Consider the following 20,136-nt stretch of genomic DNA (forward strand, 5'->3'; position numbering starts at 1 on the left):
AATGTCACAATGCCTTTACATTTTGACGAAACTGAAAGTTGCTTTTTACCATCCTTTTTATTAATGTGTGTTCAGACCAGAACTGTGTATATGTATTAGTAGGATTCCCTTCTTATCCCAGTCTGTTTACCAGCTTTTTACCAGTTATGTATGCACTGCATCTGTTTTAAAGATTTTTTTTTTTTTAATTTTATTTTCAGAGAAGATTAAACCTCTGGAAGGCAGACCTTTTGTGCTTATACAGGCAATTGCAAGGCATCATTGCTGTTCTTGTTGTGCGCATAGAAAATATTCACTTGTAAAATTAGTAAATTACTTTTCACTTGGACAGGCTGGAAATCATGGTTCATTATTTCCACTTACATTTGGCATCTTAAGACATTGATAAACCTGTTTAAAATAATATCAGCTGTCCAAAACTTTGATTAAAATATAATTCTAAAGGCAATTTGAATAACTCTGAAAATAGGTTAACATGCAAATAGGATGTTCTTAAATAAAAAATATTTTTATTTCTATAGATATAAGTGCCTCTTTTGTTTAGATCATTGGAAAGTGGTGAATATAGCCTATGTCAGTTAGACTATTTTAATGATAGTATTCCCTCTGTAGCATCTGTTATTGCTGATAACTTGCTTTTTTAGTACCTACATTCTATCTAGTAGTTGACAGAAAGCAAATCTTTCTCTTAAGTATAGTTAGTTGCGAACTTTTTTTTTAGATAAAGCAGGTTTTATTAAATATTCTAACTTCTCGAGATCCCATCCTTAGGATGTAGATGAATGACAGGATGGTAATTTGACTCTGATGTCCTCATCACCACAAACAATTTAATTCTCTAGATTATTGATTATCCTGAGTTGAGCATTACCTTCAATCTGCCTGGGATTTAATTTCTGAAGCACAATGGGAAACTGAGATTTCAGGCTGTTCTTTCTAGGACAAGAAAATAGCTTCCTCTTCACATCTATTTTTGAGAAGAGTCCTGTATTACATAAGGAGTGTCACAAGTGTGGAGGTGTATGAAAGCTTATAGGCAGTCTTAGATCAGTGTTGTCTCTCTTGGTTGTCAAACCATCAGTGTACATGATATAGGGAAATCCCTGGTTACTTCAAAATACTTACTGGTTTGCCCAGAAGCACTTTGCTTTGAACTTTTTTTTTCATTACATAAGAAAATCTCAAGCATCCAGGTTGTAATCTGCTGATAAAGTAGTCAGCAGCTCTAAACTTCAGACTGTTTGTTCTGAGAAAACCTTTTTGTGGTTTTCACATTCAGATTTCTCAGGTGGCTCTATAGGAGCTGAAATCCATGTAACAGAAATATTCAGCATACTGCCTGAAAGCAAGTCCATTGTTATTAAAGAAAGACACTACACAAGGGACTCTTTGGTCTGATACTCCTTGAAACCTGTCACAAAGCTTAGTAGCAGTTGTTGCAGAGCCACTTTGTTTTCAGGGTTTAAATTGCCATTCTCAACTTTGAGATTCTCAGGCTGTCATAGAGCTCAACGCTGACATCGTACAGAAGCTGTGCATCACCAGCCATCTCCTGTGTCACTGAAGGTTTGGTGCATCAGCTTTTACTGCAAACACTGTCTCCCCTTTGCATTGTTGGCTCTTACCCTTCAAAGACAGTGTTGGGCACTCTTGCCAGTACTTTCTAGCTCTGGTAACAATTGGTTTGTTCTTGTTCTTGGTTCAGCTGTAACGTTTTTTGGCCAGTATTAGTGTCCTTGTGCTGAAAAAGCACTTTTATATTTCTTGCTCTTTAACTTTCTTGGACCCAGTTATGGGTCTACTAATCATGTTAGTAAAGTGGATCAGAATTACCATTGCAATCCTTTTATATATTTCTTTTTAAGCCTTCACTAATAAATCAAATGTTTAGGAATTCAGGATTCTGCCTTTGTGTACTCATTGTCTGCACCTAAGAACAGCCCATTAAGATTACCATTTGACAAATGATTATAAATCCATGAGAAAATAGTTAATGAAGATAATTGTCAGAACAACAGAAACTGTTCCAATGAAAGTGGGAGTTAAGTTCAAAGCACCTAATGGACTGGAGTGGATGGACTGTTCTTTCAGTTCTCTCACATGAGAGTTATCATTTAAATCATGAGTCCATTGGTGAGGCATTTTAACAAGAGTGTTAGATTAACTTATGTCAGGGTGTTTTATTGGACCAGCTGATTAATTAGGAAAGTGGGAATTTTCAAGCTCACATGTCCTTCCTCTGGCTTCACAAGTGCTCTAGAACAATTATTAAAGGAAAGAATAATTACAAACACTTAATGAAATGGAATGAGAGTTATAAGGGTACTAAAGAGAGATTGTGCCTAACTGCAGTCATCTGCTGTCTGAGCCATTAGAAGACTCTTAGAAGAGTATCCCAGATCAAGTTTTTGAATTGTTATTCCTTAATACTGTTCTTTTTAGAGTAGATGTATGCAAATTAAATGCTGTGATTGTATTATCTTTTAAATTTATCCATGGGAGAGGTATTAAAACATTGCATGGGAATAATTTTAACCTTGTCCCTCGTAATTTGATTCCTGTCAGAATGAAACCTATTAGGTTTCTGGAAAACCAGATATGGGGCAGATTGAATGAGACTGGTTGATGTTGCTCTGATCTGAATGCTGTAATGGTTTTGAATGGATCCATATGAACAAAGCAAAACTAGTGATCTTTTCTTCCAAGACCAATTTGATAGCTGAAAAGAAAAGCATGCCATTAGGTATTCTGCTTTGCTGATCTCTCTAGGATCCTAAGAGGACCAAAAGAGCTTAGGACAGCTGCTCTGAAGCTTCTCTGGTAGATGTGCACCCAAGTTTCTTGGAGTGCTGGTGAAGATTGTCTCAATTGGGAGAATGAACTTCTGTAGTTGAGGCTGCTCAGTATTAACTGAGCATGAAACATTCAGATACATTTTTACAATGTTTCAATCTGTAGTATTTTATATCCGACCCCTGCCAGTGGCGTTCCTAAGAGGCTGTACTAAAAGCTGATTAGGCTCTTGCAAAAGCTGCCAATCTTTTGTTTGTTACTCTTAAGTGCTTTCTCTGAGGAGTTCTGTGTTTTAAATTACCATCTTGTTTTGTTTAATACTACTGTCACAGAATTGCAGAATGGATGAGTTCAGCAGGAAACTCTAAAAATTATCTAGTCTAACCATCTTGCTCAGAGTGTCAGCTAGAGCAGGTTGCCCAGGACTGACTCGAGCTGTTTTTAATGTCACCAAGGATAGAGACTCAAAAACCTCACTGTGCAACTATCTCCGGTGTTTGACTAACTTCACAGTAAAAAATTGTTTTCTTGTGTCTCAATCTGTGCCCATTGCCTCTTGACCTGTTACTGGGCACCACTGAGAAGAGTCTGTCTCATTTTCTTTATCCCTCACTTCACATATTTATACACACTGATAACATTCCCCCTGAACCTTTTCTTCTCCAGGCTGAACACAACCTCTCCTTGTGTAGGGAGGTATTCCATTCCCTTCATGAATTTTGTGACCCTTTGCTTGACTTGCTCCAGTATGTCCATGTCTTTCTTTACTGTTGACTCTCTAATGTTCAAGTAGCATAGCATATAAAATTTTGATTGCCAATACAGTATTTTCAGATCCATATATGAGCTTTTAACAAAGCTACTCTCCTTAATATCTGCTCTACTCCTTAATAAAATTAGCTGTATTTAATAGGAAGAAAAGTAACCCTTTTTTTATTTAACTTTTTTTGAAAATGAAAAAGGGGAACATATGTGCACCTTCTTTGTGATTGTTGATACTACCTTTTCATTTTTCTGTATTTTTCTTTGCTGTTTGTTAAATTCTTTAAGACATCCTTTGAGTACTTACTCTCATAGACAGAGAAATCTACTTTGGATTATATGTTTGGAGGAAGATTACTGGATTAGTAACTGTTCCCCACTGATTAATATGCAGAATTTTTAAAAAAGATACAAATTTTTGTACTAGAGCTTATGTACAACTTTTAGTGCCCATTGTTATATTAGGAGAATTCATTCCAGTTTTGTATATTGAATTTTAAAAATGGGTAATTTTGTTTTGTTTTCTTTGAAAGGTTGAAGAACTGTTTGTCCTCGTTTCTGTATGACTGACCTACTAGTTATAACTGATTAAACACTTAATACTGTGTTAGAGTGTGTTTTATTTCTGTTGAACTATCTGCTGCAGAACTTCGCTGATCATTTTTTAGTTAGCTCCTGTCTGCTTTGCATCTGAAGGAGGTACTTCAAAAGCAGAATTCAATGTGTATTTCAAACCTGTTTTTCTGGAAGTAGGATCAATTATAATGATCTCTTAGTGAAGATAGAACATTCAGGGCAACAATTATTTTTTTTATTAGAATAGTGATTTAGCACTCATAAGTTGAAGTCTGTCGGTTCCTCTGTAAATGAGAAGTGTCTGGTTTTAAATTTTCCTTTTTAATTCTGAAATTATTAAATTCTGAAATTCTCTCTATTCATGTGCAAAAAGTTAGAATTTTCAAAATGAGTATAGCGCTGCTTTAGTTTTCCTTCCATTTACTAATAATTCTGCCTCTATTGCAATAGTCAAGAATTTCAAACTAACTGAAATAGAATCTAATGATCTAAACCTTTTTTCCTAGTCATATTTTCTTCTTCCATAATATTGTTCTTTGTTCATATCTAGAAGACAGTGGATATAAAAAGAACAGATTAAATGAAAAATTAAGCTAATTTAAGAGCTTCTGAGCACTAGCTACTTCAGAAGACAAAAATTTTGTGCAAAGCAGCCTGAAATTGCCATGATCTATGTGTGTGTTGGAAGTGAAAACTCTATTAAACTCTTGTCTCAAATTAACGACAAAATATCCCTGATCACAGTCCAGTTCAAGTCTGAGAACAGCGTGTTCAGGACACAATCAATACCCCTAATAATAAAAAGAAGAAACAAGCAGAAAGTCACTCAGCACTGTAAATTTCAGTAAACTTTACTACTGATCAGCACTGAATAAGTGCCTCTTTCTGAATTACTGTTACTTCATTGCTAGAATTTTTGTTTTATGTTTTCAAGACTGCTTAAGATGAACAACTGTTCTCTGAACCTCTTAGATTTAGCTTTCCATTAGTGCCTCAAACTCAGTATAGTCTCTCTTGGAAAGTGAGAATAGAGGAACACTTTGTATTCAGAAGGATGAAAAAAGTTTTTCTTTGATCTGTCTGGGTAGTAGTGTGGGGACGTGTGTGGTATTTCAAATGTTTCAAAACACAAAGTGTGAAAGTTCGACCTGGCTTCAAAGAGAGAGAGGTTTTTTTCCTTTCTCTGATGGTGTTTTCATCAGGTACAGGTTAATTTTCAGAAGGCTCTGTAATACTCTGAAGATGTTTATTGTGTGCTCCTGCTTGGTTTCTTTGACCATCAGCTTCTGCCCATTTGATCCCCCCCCCTTGAAGACTCAGACATGCATATTACTATGCTATTCATCAGTACTTCTCATTTGGGAAGGTATGAAATATGTTGTCTGTGACTTGGAGGTCCATCCAAAGTTGCTGCCTTTTCTTGTTGAGCTGGAGTCTTAAGAGCGTTGCAGAAGTGCACGCTGCCCTCCTCTGCTGCAGTCAGACACATTCACATGCATGGGCCAGTCCTGTCCACACTTAGTTCTCCCTACCTCCTCTTGGAGAGATTATGCCTTTAAGTGTTAACTTACTGTGTATTGCTGAGGGTCTCCTTACTCCGACATGATGCAGCCAGATCTGTGTTTGCCCTTGGATGGACAGGGGACAGGAAGGTGGGAAGCAGATTGTTGGCAGAAGGAAACAAGGTGAGCAGCCTGGGTTGTAGTAAGGGTTTGGAGGCAGCAGGAAGCTAGTTTCAGACAGCATTGGAGACAAGAAAATGCAGCTATGTTTGGAGTGGAACCTGAGAAATATATATTTGAAAAAAGAGAAAGGAGAATTTGCCTGTGACAAAGAAAAGGGTGAAGTATACAAGCCTGGGTTAAAAATAGCATAGAATTTCAGTCCTTTTCAGGTGCTCCAGTTTTCATAATTTGACTTGGAAAGTGTGCTTTTTCTCTAATATACGTAAGCTTTCCTTCTTTCTCTTTTTTAAACATCTGCAGTTCCTTCCTCTTATCTTTGACGTAGGCCTGCATTCTGGTTTGTATAGTCTCGTTGCAGTTTATGTAGGTGTACTTGTACAGTTTGTTTGTGTAGTGGCAATTTAAGGTACAAACTTGCTAGGGATAAGACTGTTGCATTTGTGACTGCAGCTCTCAGGCTTGGCATCACAGGGGCAGTGCTGCAGTATGGCTCTGATCTCGGAGAGCTCTGCCTGCACTAGATTCTCAAATGCTCACAGGAGGTCTTGCTTAAAATGAACTCAGTGATGCCAACAACGTGGCTACTCTTTGGCACCTAATCTAGTAAATGTATTTTTTTTCCTCTACCAAAACCGGTAGTGTTTGAGTTTCTCCAGATCATAAAATAGGTATAGTCTGAATGAAAGCATAAATTTAGCATTGCTTTTTAGCTGGTTGCATTTGTGCTAACAGATTGGATGGTGTTTGCTGTAAATTAAATTATTAAAAAAACTACAAAACCTGTTCTTCAGGTTGAACTCCCACCTCCTGATCTTGGCCCAAGCTCTGCGCTAAATCAGACACTTAACTTGCTACGGGAGGTTCTGGCGTCTCATGACTCATCTGTTATTCCGCTGGATGCCCGTCAGGCTGACTTTGTGCAGGTATAAGAATGTTTGACTGCTCTGTGTGTGTGTGAAGAGGAGGGAGGGGGGAAAAAGGATATGTAAGTTAATTCCAGTGCTCAAAAGATAAGTGGAATGGTAATCTTTTTGTCTGGTCTCATTTTGGAGCTTTCCACCAAACCGGAGTTTGTAATGTGAATAAGAGGGTGACTAACAAAGTGGATAATTATAGTACGGTATGGAGTGCTACTCTTAACGCTGTATCTAAATTCTGTTATGCAATTACTACTCCATTAAGTAAATACATCCTCAAGATTGCACAATTACCAATTATCTAATCTGGGTTACTCTTTCTCCTGCTAGGTTGGAATCTGTTCTTATCAGGTTTTTATACTTTCCCCATCACTGTGGTAGCTGATCACCTGCTGACAAATACAGTAGAAAACTGTTTTCACAGTTGGAAACTCTCATTCCTCTTTATTCTGCTTTGGGGAATAAATACGTGATAGAGACAGAATGAGGTTAGAAGCCTTGTGTGACATGATTTCCTCCCTCCCTTCCCTCTTTTCTGTGTATTTGCTATTTTAGGTTCTGTCTTGTGTGCTAGATCCGTTGTTACAGATGTGTACTATGTCTGCAAGTAATTTGGGCACAGCCGATATGGCAACCTTTATGGTGAATTCGCTCTATATGATGAAGACTACTTTGGCTCTCTTTGAATTCACTGACAAACGTCTAGAAATGTTGCAGTTTCAGGTAAGCTTTAACAGCCTCGAAAGAAAATGAACTTATTACTGATCTTTGCAGACTGTAAGTTGTGATGTGAACATATTTATCTTTGATAATGTTGGCTTTGGGTCAATTCTAAATTGGGGAAATGGGGTAAGAGGACTTCTTATCAGAGACCATGAGCAAATAGCATCTTTCATTTTAAACAGACAAAAATTATTAAAAGATTGAGGTTTGTTTGGGTTAGTTGCTGATAAACCCAGATCAGTGAACTTTTTCATTATCCTGATAATTCTGATATTTATCTGCAAACTGTATGAGAAGAGCATATGGAAGCTGAAAATGCAGTCAAATAGTACTCAAACATCATCTATTTTGTACTAGAATATAGTGTGGCTGACATAACTACTTCAGTCCCGCTTTCTACCTCTCTTTTGTTTGGTGTCCCCTAACATCCCAGGATAGTAGTTCATATGTGGTACCATTTTGAAATGGAAATGTAAGTTTAGAAACTATTGACTTGCAAAAACTTGGTCACTGCCCATTTTTATTTTGCTACAGGAACAGATCTACAATATATCTCAGGAGAGCTTTTGGAGCCAGGGGACTTGAAAAAAAAATTACAACTTCTTATTTTAAGGGATGAGTAAGGATGGGCTGTGAGCCATTTTTCACCTTCTGCTCCTAATCACAATTTCTAGCTCCTTTTACTTCTGAAACAAACCTCACCAGACAACCTCACCAAACTGTCTAGGGTATTTCTAATTTCTGTTATCAGCTTTTATTTCACAGTAAATGTTGCAATTGATTTATTCTTCAGATAAGCAGTAGAACTGAAGCATATGCATTTAACACCATTTACTTTCTTCAAACATTTTTAAAATACAGAAACAGACTGAAAAAATATCTTTAAGATTATACATAAGTAGGTTACTCAAGTGGAGTTAGAATGACATATTTAATAGGAGAAAGATTTTTTTTTTTCATAGAAAAAAGAACTCAGACAGTTAAAATCTCCAAATTGAAATACTAAGATTTCCCTCCTGATTTAAAAAGGAAGGTGTGTTTTTGTAAACAATTTTAGGAAGCAAAAGGTGAACTCTTAAAATATCAGACAAATAAGTCTTACATTTCACTAGATGTTATTATAAATTTTTTTCTTTTCTTTAGGATTGGAAGAAAAAAAAAAAGAAATGTAGGGTAGTTATCTGTAAAAATGAAGTAATAATGTATATATACCCAAATGTCTCAGTGAGACTGCTCAAACTAAAAAATGATTGCTGCTGCTGAGACTGGATTTAGGGATTAGGTTTCTCTGCAAAGTGAAGATTAAATTAAGTATGTAAAATACTCTTATGACCCTTTTTCATATGGAGATAGTTAAAAAAATTGATAACTAATTTCAGTGTCTGCTGTTCTTTCAGTTAGCTTTTATCAAATACGTGTTTATCAAAATTGAATTTAAAATCAGTACTGATTATGATTTAGTTTGTTTTATTCTCCTTGTTAAAGACTGTCTCTTGTTTATTATAAAAGTGCCATGCTATTGTCAATATTTTCAATAAGAGTTGAATGATTTTTATCACATATTTTCAAAGAATTATAGGAAAATAAACTTATATAGGAATTTTTAAGATCAGGACTATAGTGTTCTTCATTTTTGGTGCTGTTGTATTCACAAATAAAAAAAATACGTTCTTCTATTAGTCAGACATGAAAGAATTCTTTACATTTTTATTATTGGCTCCTGGTAATATGGAAGGTGTAAATGGATAAAGTAATTATGCTCTATTTGTAGTTTTTCCTTATTCGTTGATCACTCTCCTTCTTATTTGTATTTTTTTCTTCTTGCTTGTGTTTCTATTTCTTTCAGCCCCAGAACTTGTTACATTTAATATACTCACACACTTTTTATAAATACTTTATGCTTAAAATTTCAGATTGAAGCTCATTTAGATACACTCATAAATGAGCAAGCTTCCTACGTGTTAACAAGAGCTGGTCTAAGTTACATATATAATGCTCTGCAGCAACACAAACCGGAACAGGTAAGCTTTTATAATTTTCGTGTTGATGAGTTACCGCATACTTACCAACCAGTAGAATTTTGGCACTAATATTTTTGCAAATTAGGCTTCCTCTGAAAGCAAAACCTCAGTCCTGGTTCCAGTAAGAAACCCCCAGATATTACTATTGGACAAAGGCACCTTGCAGCTACAGATTTTCCCTACACTGCGTGTTCGGCAAACTTAGCAGGTTAGATGTGCAGCAGTCCTTCTCTGCTGCTTGTCTGTGCCCCATCGACAGACTCCATGCACCACTGATATCCTGTATGTTCTCAGAATAACTGTGCAGGTAGTTTAATACGCCTCAGAAAGTGTCTAAGTCAAGCTGGCTTTAAAAGACAAATATTGGGTAGGTATACCACCAATTCCGTAACACCTAGAACATATTAGACCTGCTGTGCATGTGGCATTCACCTTTCTTCATTGCTTGCTATAGCACCACACATGGAGTCAATAGATACCTGCATGCTTTAGGTAATTACTGCTTTTTTTCTTCTGTGAAAAACTGGCAGATGAGTTTAGTAGTAATTTGAAACAGTTTCTTCTTTTGTCCTTACTCATTGATGTAGCTATTCTAGTACCAAGGCAGTGAGATTCTCAAAGTGAAAACTTGAGATTTCTTAGAGGGAGTTGAAAACTTGAATTTAGAGCTCACGCTCTCCTTTGAAACACAGTTGCTATGTGTCTATAGGTGTTAATATAGCCCTTCTTCCCTTCAGCTGTGTCTATGTCCTTTTGTGATCTTTTGTGAAAGTGAAGAACAGTGTTTTCTGGAGAAAGCAGAACTCTGCTGGAGAGCTTTATGTTGTTTCTTCAGCTAATAATTTTGCATAAAGTGCCCAAATTCAACAGATTTTTATGTATAAAGATGAATAAATAAATGCATAAATAATCTGACTAATAACTCAACTTAGTTTTCTATTAATGAGCCTATCTCCTGTTCTAAAACCAATTTCAAGTTGACTAGGGTTGTTAATGGCATGTAGCAATTTTCATATATCTGTATAGCTGCCTGGCTGCAGAAGTAATTTCACAGAACTTGCTAGGGAGTTGAACAGCATTTATTTATACATTGAATTGCCATCCAGCACAGAAGATTTACTGGGAAGCAGGTCTGAATTCTGCATGGTCCTAGTACAGATAAATAGAGCGAAGTTGTCCTCTGTAAGTCTGGAACACCAAGGGAATGTGGCCAGTTTGCAGTTCAGTTTTTATTCTAAACCTTGTGGAAGGCTAGTTTTGGCCTTATTTAATGGTAAAGAAGGAAGAAAATTATTTGAAAGTACATATTAAGAACTCTGTATTTTCAGCTTTTAATTTAAGAGTGGTAGAATACAAATGAACTGTTAACAGCATTTCGATACTGATACGGTGATATAGTTTTGAAACATTTAAGATCCTGTAGCAGGACCAAATAAAAATGTACTACTGAACTGATTATATTGTTTAACTTTTTCTACATGCTAGTATGACCTTTTTTTTGTTTGACTACTGATTCTTAGGGTCCTCTTTCAAATTTGTCAAGTATGGATTCCGTGTCCCTGAAGGTTGCAATGGTAAGATTTTAAACTTTCATATTATGATGGTGATGCTGTGACATGGGAAAGAATGCTATTAATTATGTGATGTAGTAGATATTCATCTAACCAATCCTACTCTTTAAGAATAGCTGAATGACGTGTCTGGGAATACTTTCGTAATTTGTAGTAATTTGACCACTTGAAGTAATGAATACATAAATTATTTCTGAAGGTGTAGTAATAGAATATTAGTTTCTAAGCCTTGAGAAACAGAACTTTACTTACAAGAATGCTATCCCATGAGTCATCTTAAATTGCTAAAAGCAAATACTTAGCTCTAATTAGTTTTAATCACCAGAGTTTCTTTTTTTACTTCTGCTTTGAAATGTAGGTTCTGCTATCATTTATAATTTTAGTCCTAAGGCTTTGATTTTATGCAAATAGTTCAGCTTTATTCAGAAGGTAGATGCTTGATATATGTCAAAGTTATATTTTTTAAGTTGAAAGCTACTATGTATTTTAAAGCAAATTATCAGCCGATATTTTTTCTTAGAGTGTGTGAAGGCTTTTTTGCATAGAGATAACAATATCACAGTTCAGTAGACAATAATGTATGATCTGTCACTCTTCTTCCTTAGCCAAATTGAGCTTTATTCTGAAAGTTTAACTGTAAAGGCCCACTCATCCAGCAGTGCATGTATACCCCCATGAAAAAAGGTCTTTTTAAAAGTATTTTTTTAAAGATTTTATTTTTAAATTTTATGTTGAATCCTTATGTGTTAGCGTAGCTGCCTTTTTTTCTTTTCAGATTTTAAACCAGTGATTCTCAAGCTGGTTGGATGAACAGAGCTCTGGCACAGAGCACTCAGTGATTTACTCAGATCAGCATGTGTTCTCATTAAAATTTATAAATTTTGCATTTAAAATATCTTCTATTTATCATGACCTTGTAGATCAACAAGGACTTTGAAGGCTGTAGCTTGGGGACCTTGCCTTTAAATTATATATATATATACATATATATATATCGCTCTGTTATCTGTAGTGGTACATAATAATTTCACTTAAATAGTTAGGAGAAGAATCCAACTGTTTTATTTTCTTCATTACTTAATATCTGCTTCTGTGAACACACTTTAACCAGAATAGAAGCAAGTATGCTGAAATCAAACCCACATAAGTCCCATCTATCAGCCTAATCTGTTGGTTTCTGAAACCAGTAGATTTAACCAATAGGATTTAAACCAAGAGGGAGTATTTTTAAGCAGATTCACTGCCTCCAAATTATTTTCCAGGTCCCAGCCTTTTCAGTTGTTCATACATGCTTGCGGATGCTGTGCTAGTCAAGTCCATAACCCTCTCAGTGAAAAGCTCCCTTGTTTTCCAAACAAGGGCAGAATCCTCCAAAAAAATTAATTTTTGAGAACTGTGACTTCATTAGTCACTTTTGCCTACATTTTGCACATTTAAATGATGGATGGATGTGGGGTTTAGGATTTACTAGCTTGAGAATAATCATGCAGTGTTCAGGAAGGTTGCCATCATCAGATAAACTTGCCTAGGGCCCTGCCTGAGTATGTAATGCAAAGGATGGAGATTGTACAGCTTTTATGGGTAACCAATTCTGTGTTTGATGACATTCCTGATGAGAATTTTTCCTCTCACTATCTAATCAAAATTCTGCTTAGTGTAATATGTATTCAGTATTCCTCATGTTTTCATCTGTGAGAAGAACTGGTTTCATCTTCTCTATAGTCACACGTTTGATGATACATTCACGGAATGGTTTGGGTTGGAATGGACCTTAAAGACCATCTTCTTCCTGCCCATGACAGGGAGTTTGGAACACCTTCCACTAGACCATGTTGGTCAGGGCCTCATCCAACCTGGCCTTGAACACTTGCAGGGATGGGGCACCCACAGTTTCTTTAATAGATTGTTGAAGACAGCAGTAATGTTCTTTCTTAGTGTTTTCCTCTCTGCACTACTAGAATCAAAGTACTGTCCTTTTTTCACTACATTACATGGCAGGGGAGAAGTAGGCTTAGAAGCAGTTTCAAGAACCCTGAAGTGGATGATTTGCTCTTGGTTTTCCCAGCATAAGCAATGATTCCCTGCCAAAAAGTTAAAAAAAAATCTTAAAACACGTCTAAGTTGGACTCTCTGAAATGTCTGTATTCCCTCTGCACTGAATAGACAAGGTCTGATCTTCAGTGATGTGTGCGTGCCTGCACCAGATGCACAGGAAGCGTAGCTGGATTCTCACTATTTGCCCTTCACTCATATTCCTCAGAGTCAGAAACAAAATTTTGGTGGCAGGCATGCTGAAGTTAGACATTTATTTTGGTGTATTAAGTTCTACCTGTTTTAATGGAATGACTTTTCAGAAAGTTGTGGTTTTACCTATTTACATATAACAGGAAGGTGTTAATATGTTGATCTCATATTCTCTTCCCCTCCCAGGCTCAGTTTGATCGCTATCTCTCTGCTCCAGATAGTCTATTAATGTCCCAGCTGAATTTCCTTCTGAGTGCTACTGTGAAGTAAGTACCTTACCTTTGTATTTCTATTATGCTTGCATAATGGTCAAAAAGATGAATTTGATTAGGTTTTAGATCATGATGAGAGTTCAAGTTATCAGCTGTGATCGTATTTGCACTGTCCTTCAGGTCACAATTCAGTTTTGTTCTGACTCCTCTTTTTGAACAAGGAGTGAGGAGTATGTAATTCTGTAACTTTCTGAAGTAGTTACTCCAGATTTAATAGACATCATCAAAATGAATTACGTTCATCTATTTTGAACATGTTCTGATGAGTTGGCCATTTTTTGTCAACTCAGTTGTAAATTGTTTTAAAACTATTTTGTAAGCTTTCCAAAGACAGATGAAATATGTAATTCTCCAAGATTTCTTTTATCCCCACTGCTTTGTCAGCTCTAAGATTTTCAACTTTGTTGTCTTCTGTTGTAGAGTATTGGCATTCTGTTTCACTGAATATTGTGCTGAGATTATTTTACTTTTCACCTAATGTATTTTTTTTAGTGATTTTTTTCTTTGAAGTATGGAAGTGAGAACTTTATTATTTATCTCTTCTCTTGTTTTTGAATATAACTGAACCCTAAGGCTAGGGAAAGTGCCACGACTTTCTTTCCAATTAAATGTGAACCACGTGAAGACTTTCTGTAGTACTTAAACTCAGAGAATTATATGCTGCACTGATCAAAAACTTTTCTTGACATTATTTTTTACACTTTTGTGAAGAGTGCAGGCTACAGAATGTATCAGAAATTGAGACTAGCACATCATATTTTACATAATGCAATAGTAGTTGGAGTTTCATTACTAGTACCTGTTCTCACTGGATTGTATTACAGGATCTTGCAATTAAAAAATGACATATGTCAAGGGAAAAGTAAATATTGTTGGGAATTGAACAGAACAGTTCAGTCCTAAGGCACCTACAACGATCAGCTAGTCTAGTTGCCAGGTTCTCTCATGCTGTATTGCTCAGGTTCTCCTCGTACAAAGACTTCCACTGTCCTTCCATAGAGCTGGTGCATGGCTGGGCACAGGCAATTCTGGTGCTTTTCAGCGGATGTTGGGTGTCTCTGTTTACCATTCCTGCAGCTCAGCTGACAGAACTGACCCTGTTGTGTGAGAGCTCTTCTGCTCCAGGACAGATCAAAGAAGGCAGTAATGTTAGTGAAACACTGCAACTTCTGCTTCTTGGTGTCAAGCTATTAAACCTGTATTTTAGCTCTTGGTTTGGTTGTTGTTTTTTTTTTAATGTGAGTCTATTTAAAAGTCATAAATAACAGTAAATGTATTTTGAAAGCCTCAACTTTTCACCGCTAACACAGAAGCAATTTTAAGAGGTAGACTCTATGATACCATAAAGATTCAGGCACAGTGGAATTACCTGAACTTCATCTTCTGTCAGACAAACCAAGATAAACTAGTCATGTAGGCACTCTTTGTCTTATCCCATGGATAAGCTTTTTAAACCTCTCAGTGCAGTTGAAGCTGGATTTGTATTATCTTGCAGCAGTGGGCAGTTGAGAGGTGAGAGGGAAACCTTGCATGAGCGTGGTGGCTATGGCTGCTACAACTCAGCTGACATGCAGAAATTTATGAACCTGCTATAATCAGTGCTATAAGTCCGTTAGCCTTCAAATGTGTAGCTTTAAACACAAGCAATCCTTTTGAAGTTAAAATACCTGTTTACAGAGATGCATCCTTGTAGAACCTCAGTCTTGATAGCCAATATTTTCTGTAGTAAATAAACCTTGAAAATTCAAAATTTTTTCAAAATTCAAGCAAAACATTAAACTGGAATTCAAATTTTAATCTCTTACTATAGTAGTTGAAATTTTCAATTCTGAAGACATCTTCCTTGAAATCAAATAATTGTGATCCACAGTTGCAGTGGCTGAGCTGGAACCTTTGAGGTCTTTGTTCTCAGAATCAGAACACATGCTTTTAATAAGGGACCAGTGTATTACATACTTACTGGCAGTATCATTTAAGCTTTATGACTATGAAGAACATTCCTTCCAGCTTTTGCCAGGACATGCTCTTGTCTTTCAAATTTCTTTGCTCATTTAAAAAGTCTTAACCTATGTATTTATATGGTGGTTGGTCTTGAAAAGCCCTTTTCATTTGTGTTGGATCACAGAAACTGAATGCTGGAATTACTATTTTTAGAAAGTGCTGCCATTTGTGTTAGTGTTAAAATGTATCATGTTGTTATGGCAACTGAAATCCTAATGTACTGATTAATGACACTGACATTATTTGATGGAAAGACTTGTGTGATGCTGTTCAGTCCTGTGGAATATTTTAACAAACTTTTTTTATTTACTCATTTGATACAATAGTTTAATACAAAATCCATGTGCAATACTTTCTTAAAAGATTTCATGTTACAGTAGCTTAGTGATCCCAGGCTGGGATCAGAGACAGTTGTTTTACCTGAACACCCTGAATATATTTCCCTTATAATAGTGGATCTGGATTTGCTATTATAAGGCCAGTCTCTTTTTCAGATATTCTCATAACCTAGTAATACTGGCAGTTGATGCTGTGTATTGAAAAACTGGATACTGTGTGTCAGAATAAAATTAAGGTTTGCTCTTTTAATCTGCTTTCTCTTAGCTTCTGTTCCTTAATGTTTCCTGTAAAGACAAAGTTTGTTGTACTTGCTCTTTGAAATTTCTTTAACTTATCAATTCCAAACGGTGAATTCAGCTCTGATTCTAGTGGATGCAGTTTTGGTGTCTTTGTTCCTTTGCTGCATATTATAGCAGGGCTGAATCTGGATTTGTGGTTACCTTGGTTTCATCAGCTTCTGCTTGTGTTCCACTTGTATGGGTTTGGCTGTAAAATAGTTGTAACTACTGTTTCTGATAGATAAAAATGCATCTGCAACTGTAAACACATCACCATGATGATTAAAGTAAACTGATTCAACGGACAGTGTAAAATAAAATTATTAGGTTGTCTTCAAAAAATATTAAACTTTCCAGTTAAATTTAGCATTCAGCATCTCTGTGTTGTTGCTCATTTAGCTCCAGAAAAATAACAGGACACAGACTTTATCGCATTGTTGGTAAAAAGTTGACTTTTAAATCTCTGACCTCTACCAGTTCTTTTTGACTGATTATGTTATCAGGTGCTGTCAATATAAAGCAAATAGAATATATTTGCTAGTGGATGAAAAAAAAAGTGTGTATTTACAAAGGACAGTCAGAAACCACAGGAGGGAGAAGGTAGATCACTAAGTTTATCAGTCTTTTAAAAGATGCAGTGAAGTGCAGGTGGGAAACTATTGTATGCAAGTTAAATCCTTCTACTAGTTTTTGCTTCATTGTAGAAATAAAGAAGGTAATTTCTTGGTTATCAGGATCATATGTGAGTTTGTCTGTGTACAGTGCAAAGAGAGAAAGAAGCCTTTTGTTTTGAAACTTCGAACTGTTTTCACAGTTGTAGTAAAAGGGCTTTTTAATGCAACTCACACTGATTTTTAATGTGCATTTTTAACAGCTGTCTTTAATTCCCTGTATGTAGTAGAGTTATATTCCCTGCAATTTGCAAATTATGTTATTTTGTTTTGTTTTTTAGAGAGCAGATAATAAAACAGTCAACAGAACTGGTCTGCAGAGCCTACAGTGAGTTATATGCAGCTGTGATGGATCCTTCAAATGAATATAAGGATCCAGAAACCATACTACACAGATCTCCTCATCAAGTTCAGGCACTCCTTTCATAGTCTTGCTTCCCCCAGATCTATCAGAATCCATAATTCTGTATTTGCATTGAATTATTTTTCTGCTTTGAATTTCAATGTGTAACTGTATAGTTAAAGTATGTAGGAATGCTGTTTTGTTTAATCTGCTCGGCAGAAGTCTAGTCTTTCCTGTATCTCTTGAATACTTTCTATAGGCCAGAAAATAGAATATAGATTAAAAATTATTTTAATGTATTTCTCTGATGGAAATGGACCTTGACAATGTGCAATCTCTTTGAAAAAGGAGAAAAGCTTTTTCCTTGCTGTACATAATCCTTTCAACTACAGAGTTAACCAGTGTCTCTTATGACCTCACCAGTATTTTTGTTTGCTCCATTGTCTGTTCTTTCACTCTTTTTCTCAGCCTATCATCAGTAAACACTGATAACTGAAATTTTAATACAAGTAATACACTTTGAATGACTCATGCATTACTTTTGCAGCTCATAAATCATTTCAGAATACTTGATGCTCTTTTGCAAATCCTCTTGATTAAATCTTTGAGTCAAAATTTGTGTGGATTTTTTTGGAATCCATTATCTATGTTTTCTGTAAGAAAAAGAAATGTTTGAACTACATGCGTCTACATAACCTGGAACTTAATGCTTTAAATTATTTGTATAATTTTGTTTTACTGGAAGGATTTTGGTTTAGTGCAGTTGTTTAGTAGGAATCCTTTTGTCAGTTGAAACTTGCTGATCTCTTAAGGCTGGGACCAATAACAATGTAGGTTAGAAAAGTGGCTTACACAGCAATATGGCCATTTCTCCTTCGCATGTTTATGTTTTTTGTTTTACTTCTTTTCATGTGCAGAAGAAGTCCATCTGCTCTAGTACAAGCATTTATTCAGTTCATAATCCACCAGGATATTTTCATGGTTCACGTGTCTGCAGCAGTGCTCCTAAAAATTAGTTCATCTGTGGCAGCCACAGGTTGTCTTGGGAATTATATAGGAGAGCCAGAGTGTGCAGATGTTCCAGGCTGATGCATAGAGAGCCATAAGTGAAGAATTCATTTCTTTCCTCCTTTAGTGCAAAGCTGAAGCTACTCCATGTAGAAACCCTGACATTATAGAGTTATGATGTAGGGGACTTTGCTTACAGGAAAAGACAAAAATAAATAAGTAGGACACTTGTTCTCTGTTGGGCCTTGTGATAATTTTCTGCAACATCCTTAAACATAGACTTCTTTTAGGAAAGTATTGTTAAAGAGAAGCCTTCAGGAAACAAAAAGTTAGTAAAATGAATTTGTGACTAGTTCTTTTGTTCATTTGGGTTTTTAAAGATAATTTAAGCTAACTGTTTTGTTAGAAACATTTCACTTATTTATACCCCTCTTTGCTGTTGTATGAGTGCCACAGAATTATTACAGTTGCCTGAGTTTACTCTCACATTAAATGTGACTTATTTTATATATATCAAGGGAGAGATGAGCAGTCATTCATATTGAATAACTCATTTTTATTAGTAATAATATTCCACATATAAAATATATACTTACTGGCAGCTAAGTCTGCAGTTTAGTATATGCTTGCAAAAGAGCAAAACATAAGAAGAGCAGCAGCAATACATTTTAGCCTCTCGGAAAACTCATTGCACAAAATACATCCAATGCGCTCAGAAGCAGCTTCTTTAGTAATACCACAGCAAAGCAATAGCTCCTTTTCCAAATGGGTGTAATTTGTTGGTATAGTAGAAAAAGACTGAAAAGTGAAAGTGTCCCTGGAGTTCTTGGATCAGGCATAAATCTTTCTGTAAATATGAATGTTAGATTTCTTCTGTTTAAAGTCTCTAGACCTGTAAGGCAAAAAATTCTAGAATCTTAGAAAACCTCTAATGCAAAATTCTGCTCTTTTACCAGGTAAGGCACTTTATATTACTCAGATTTTGCATTACCATAGTATACATTCAGGCGGCTGTTCATTGTTGTTTAATAATGTTAATATTGCTTAATATGCCTATAATTATTACCTAATAGATGAAAATTACATTGGTTGTGAAAGGACTATAAATTAGCTTGTTATTAGATGAACATGCTCATAAGAGTGAACTTTTTCCTGAAATTACACTCAACCTCGGTCTCCAATAATCAGTCAGTAGTTTGCATGAGGATTAGTAAGAAGTTGCTTCCTATCTTTGATTCCATATAGAGACTTACCCGTGATTTTGTCTTCTCTTGATAAAAATGCAAAAGCTATGGAAGTTGTAATTTAGGCAAATCAAAGTCAATTGGTAATTTTGGTCTGTGCAATTAAAGTAAATGACCAATGGTCACAAATGAGAAAGGGCATCAATAAAAAATTTGATTACTGACTCTGTCTTCCATGTTGTTATTTCCTCTTGCTTGCCTTCCTAAGAGGAGGAAGGAAAAGGTGATTAGATTATGACCTGCTTTGTCTAGCTTGGTATTTTTGACCCTTTTATTTTACAAATTCCAGGATTTCCACACCAGGAACTGTAAAACTGCTCCCCTGCCTGGGCTGAGTCAGTCAGTTTTTCTGCTTCTGTCCTTGAACACTTTATATGGAGATCCATGGCTTCAGAGAGTGACTCCGCTACTCTGGGCTGGGCAGTGATATGACTGGGGGAGACAGGAAAACAAGGGGGGTTTGAACACTGCCAATAGGCAGCACTATTGGCATTTGACACTCTGACAGCCCCACTCTGAGAACAGATGTGTTGTCTGGTACGAAGAGCACTTTCATGGGAAGTGAGAGAGCTGGGTTCTGGGCCAAAGGAGTTTGGAATTGACATCTCCCATCTTCCTGGAGAGCACCCAACCCTATGACTGTTGTGTAACCTGAGATGGGGCAGGTGTGTTTCTTCTCTTGAATTTA

General features: G+C 36.0%; 1 protein-coding gene across 2 annotated transcripts in view; it reads left to right on the plus strand.

Annotated features, from left to right (window-relative positions):
* Positions 1-19,612, plus strand: part of COG6 (component of oligomeric golgi complex 6) — a 53,216-nt gene extending 33,604 nt beyond the window's left edge. Inside the window, exons 14-19 of one of the 2 annotated variants that reach the window (XM_032678335.1) lie at positions 6,608-6,739; positions 7,289-7,456; positions 9,370-9,477; positions 10,998-11,051; positions 13,479-13,558; positions 17,135-19,612. In XM_032678335.1, the coding sequence (XP_032534226.1) occupies positions 6,608-6,739; positions 7,289-7,456; positions 9,370-9,477; positions 10,998-11,051; positions 13,479-13,558; positions 17,135-17,282 (690 nt within the window). In that variant the 3' untranslated portion in view covers positions 17,283-19,612. The remainder of the gene's footprint in view (positions 1-6,607; positions 6,740-7,288; positions 7,457-9,369; positions 9,478-10,997; positions 11,052-13,478; positions 13,559-17,134) is intronic. The other variant, XM_032678337.1, reaches the window with a different exon arrangement.
* The last annotated feature ends 524 nt before the right edge of the window (positions 19,613-20,136 follow it).

The sequence above is a fragment of the Chiroxiphia lanceolata genome, chromosome 2 (genome assembly GCF_009829145.1).
Source record: "Chiroxiphia lanceolata isolate bChiLan1 chromosome 2, bChiLan1.pri, whole genome shotgun sequence".
Classification (NCBI taxonomy): domain Eukaryota; kingdom Metazoa; phylum Chordata; class Aves; order Passeriformes; family Pipridae; genus Chiroxiphia; species Chiroxiphia lanceolata.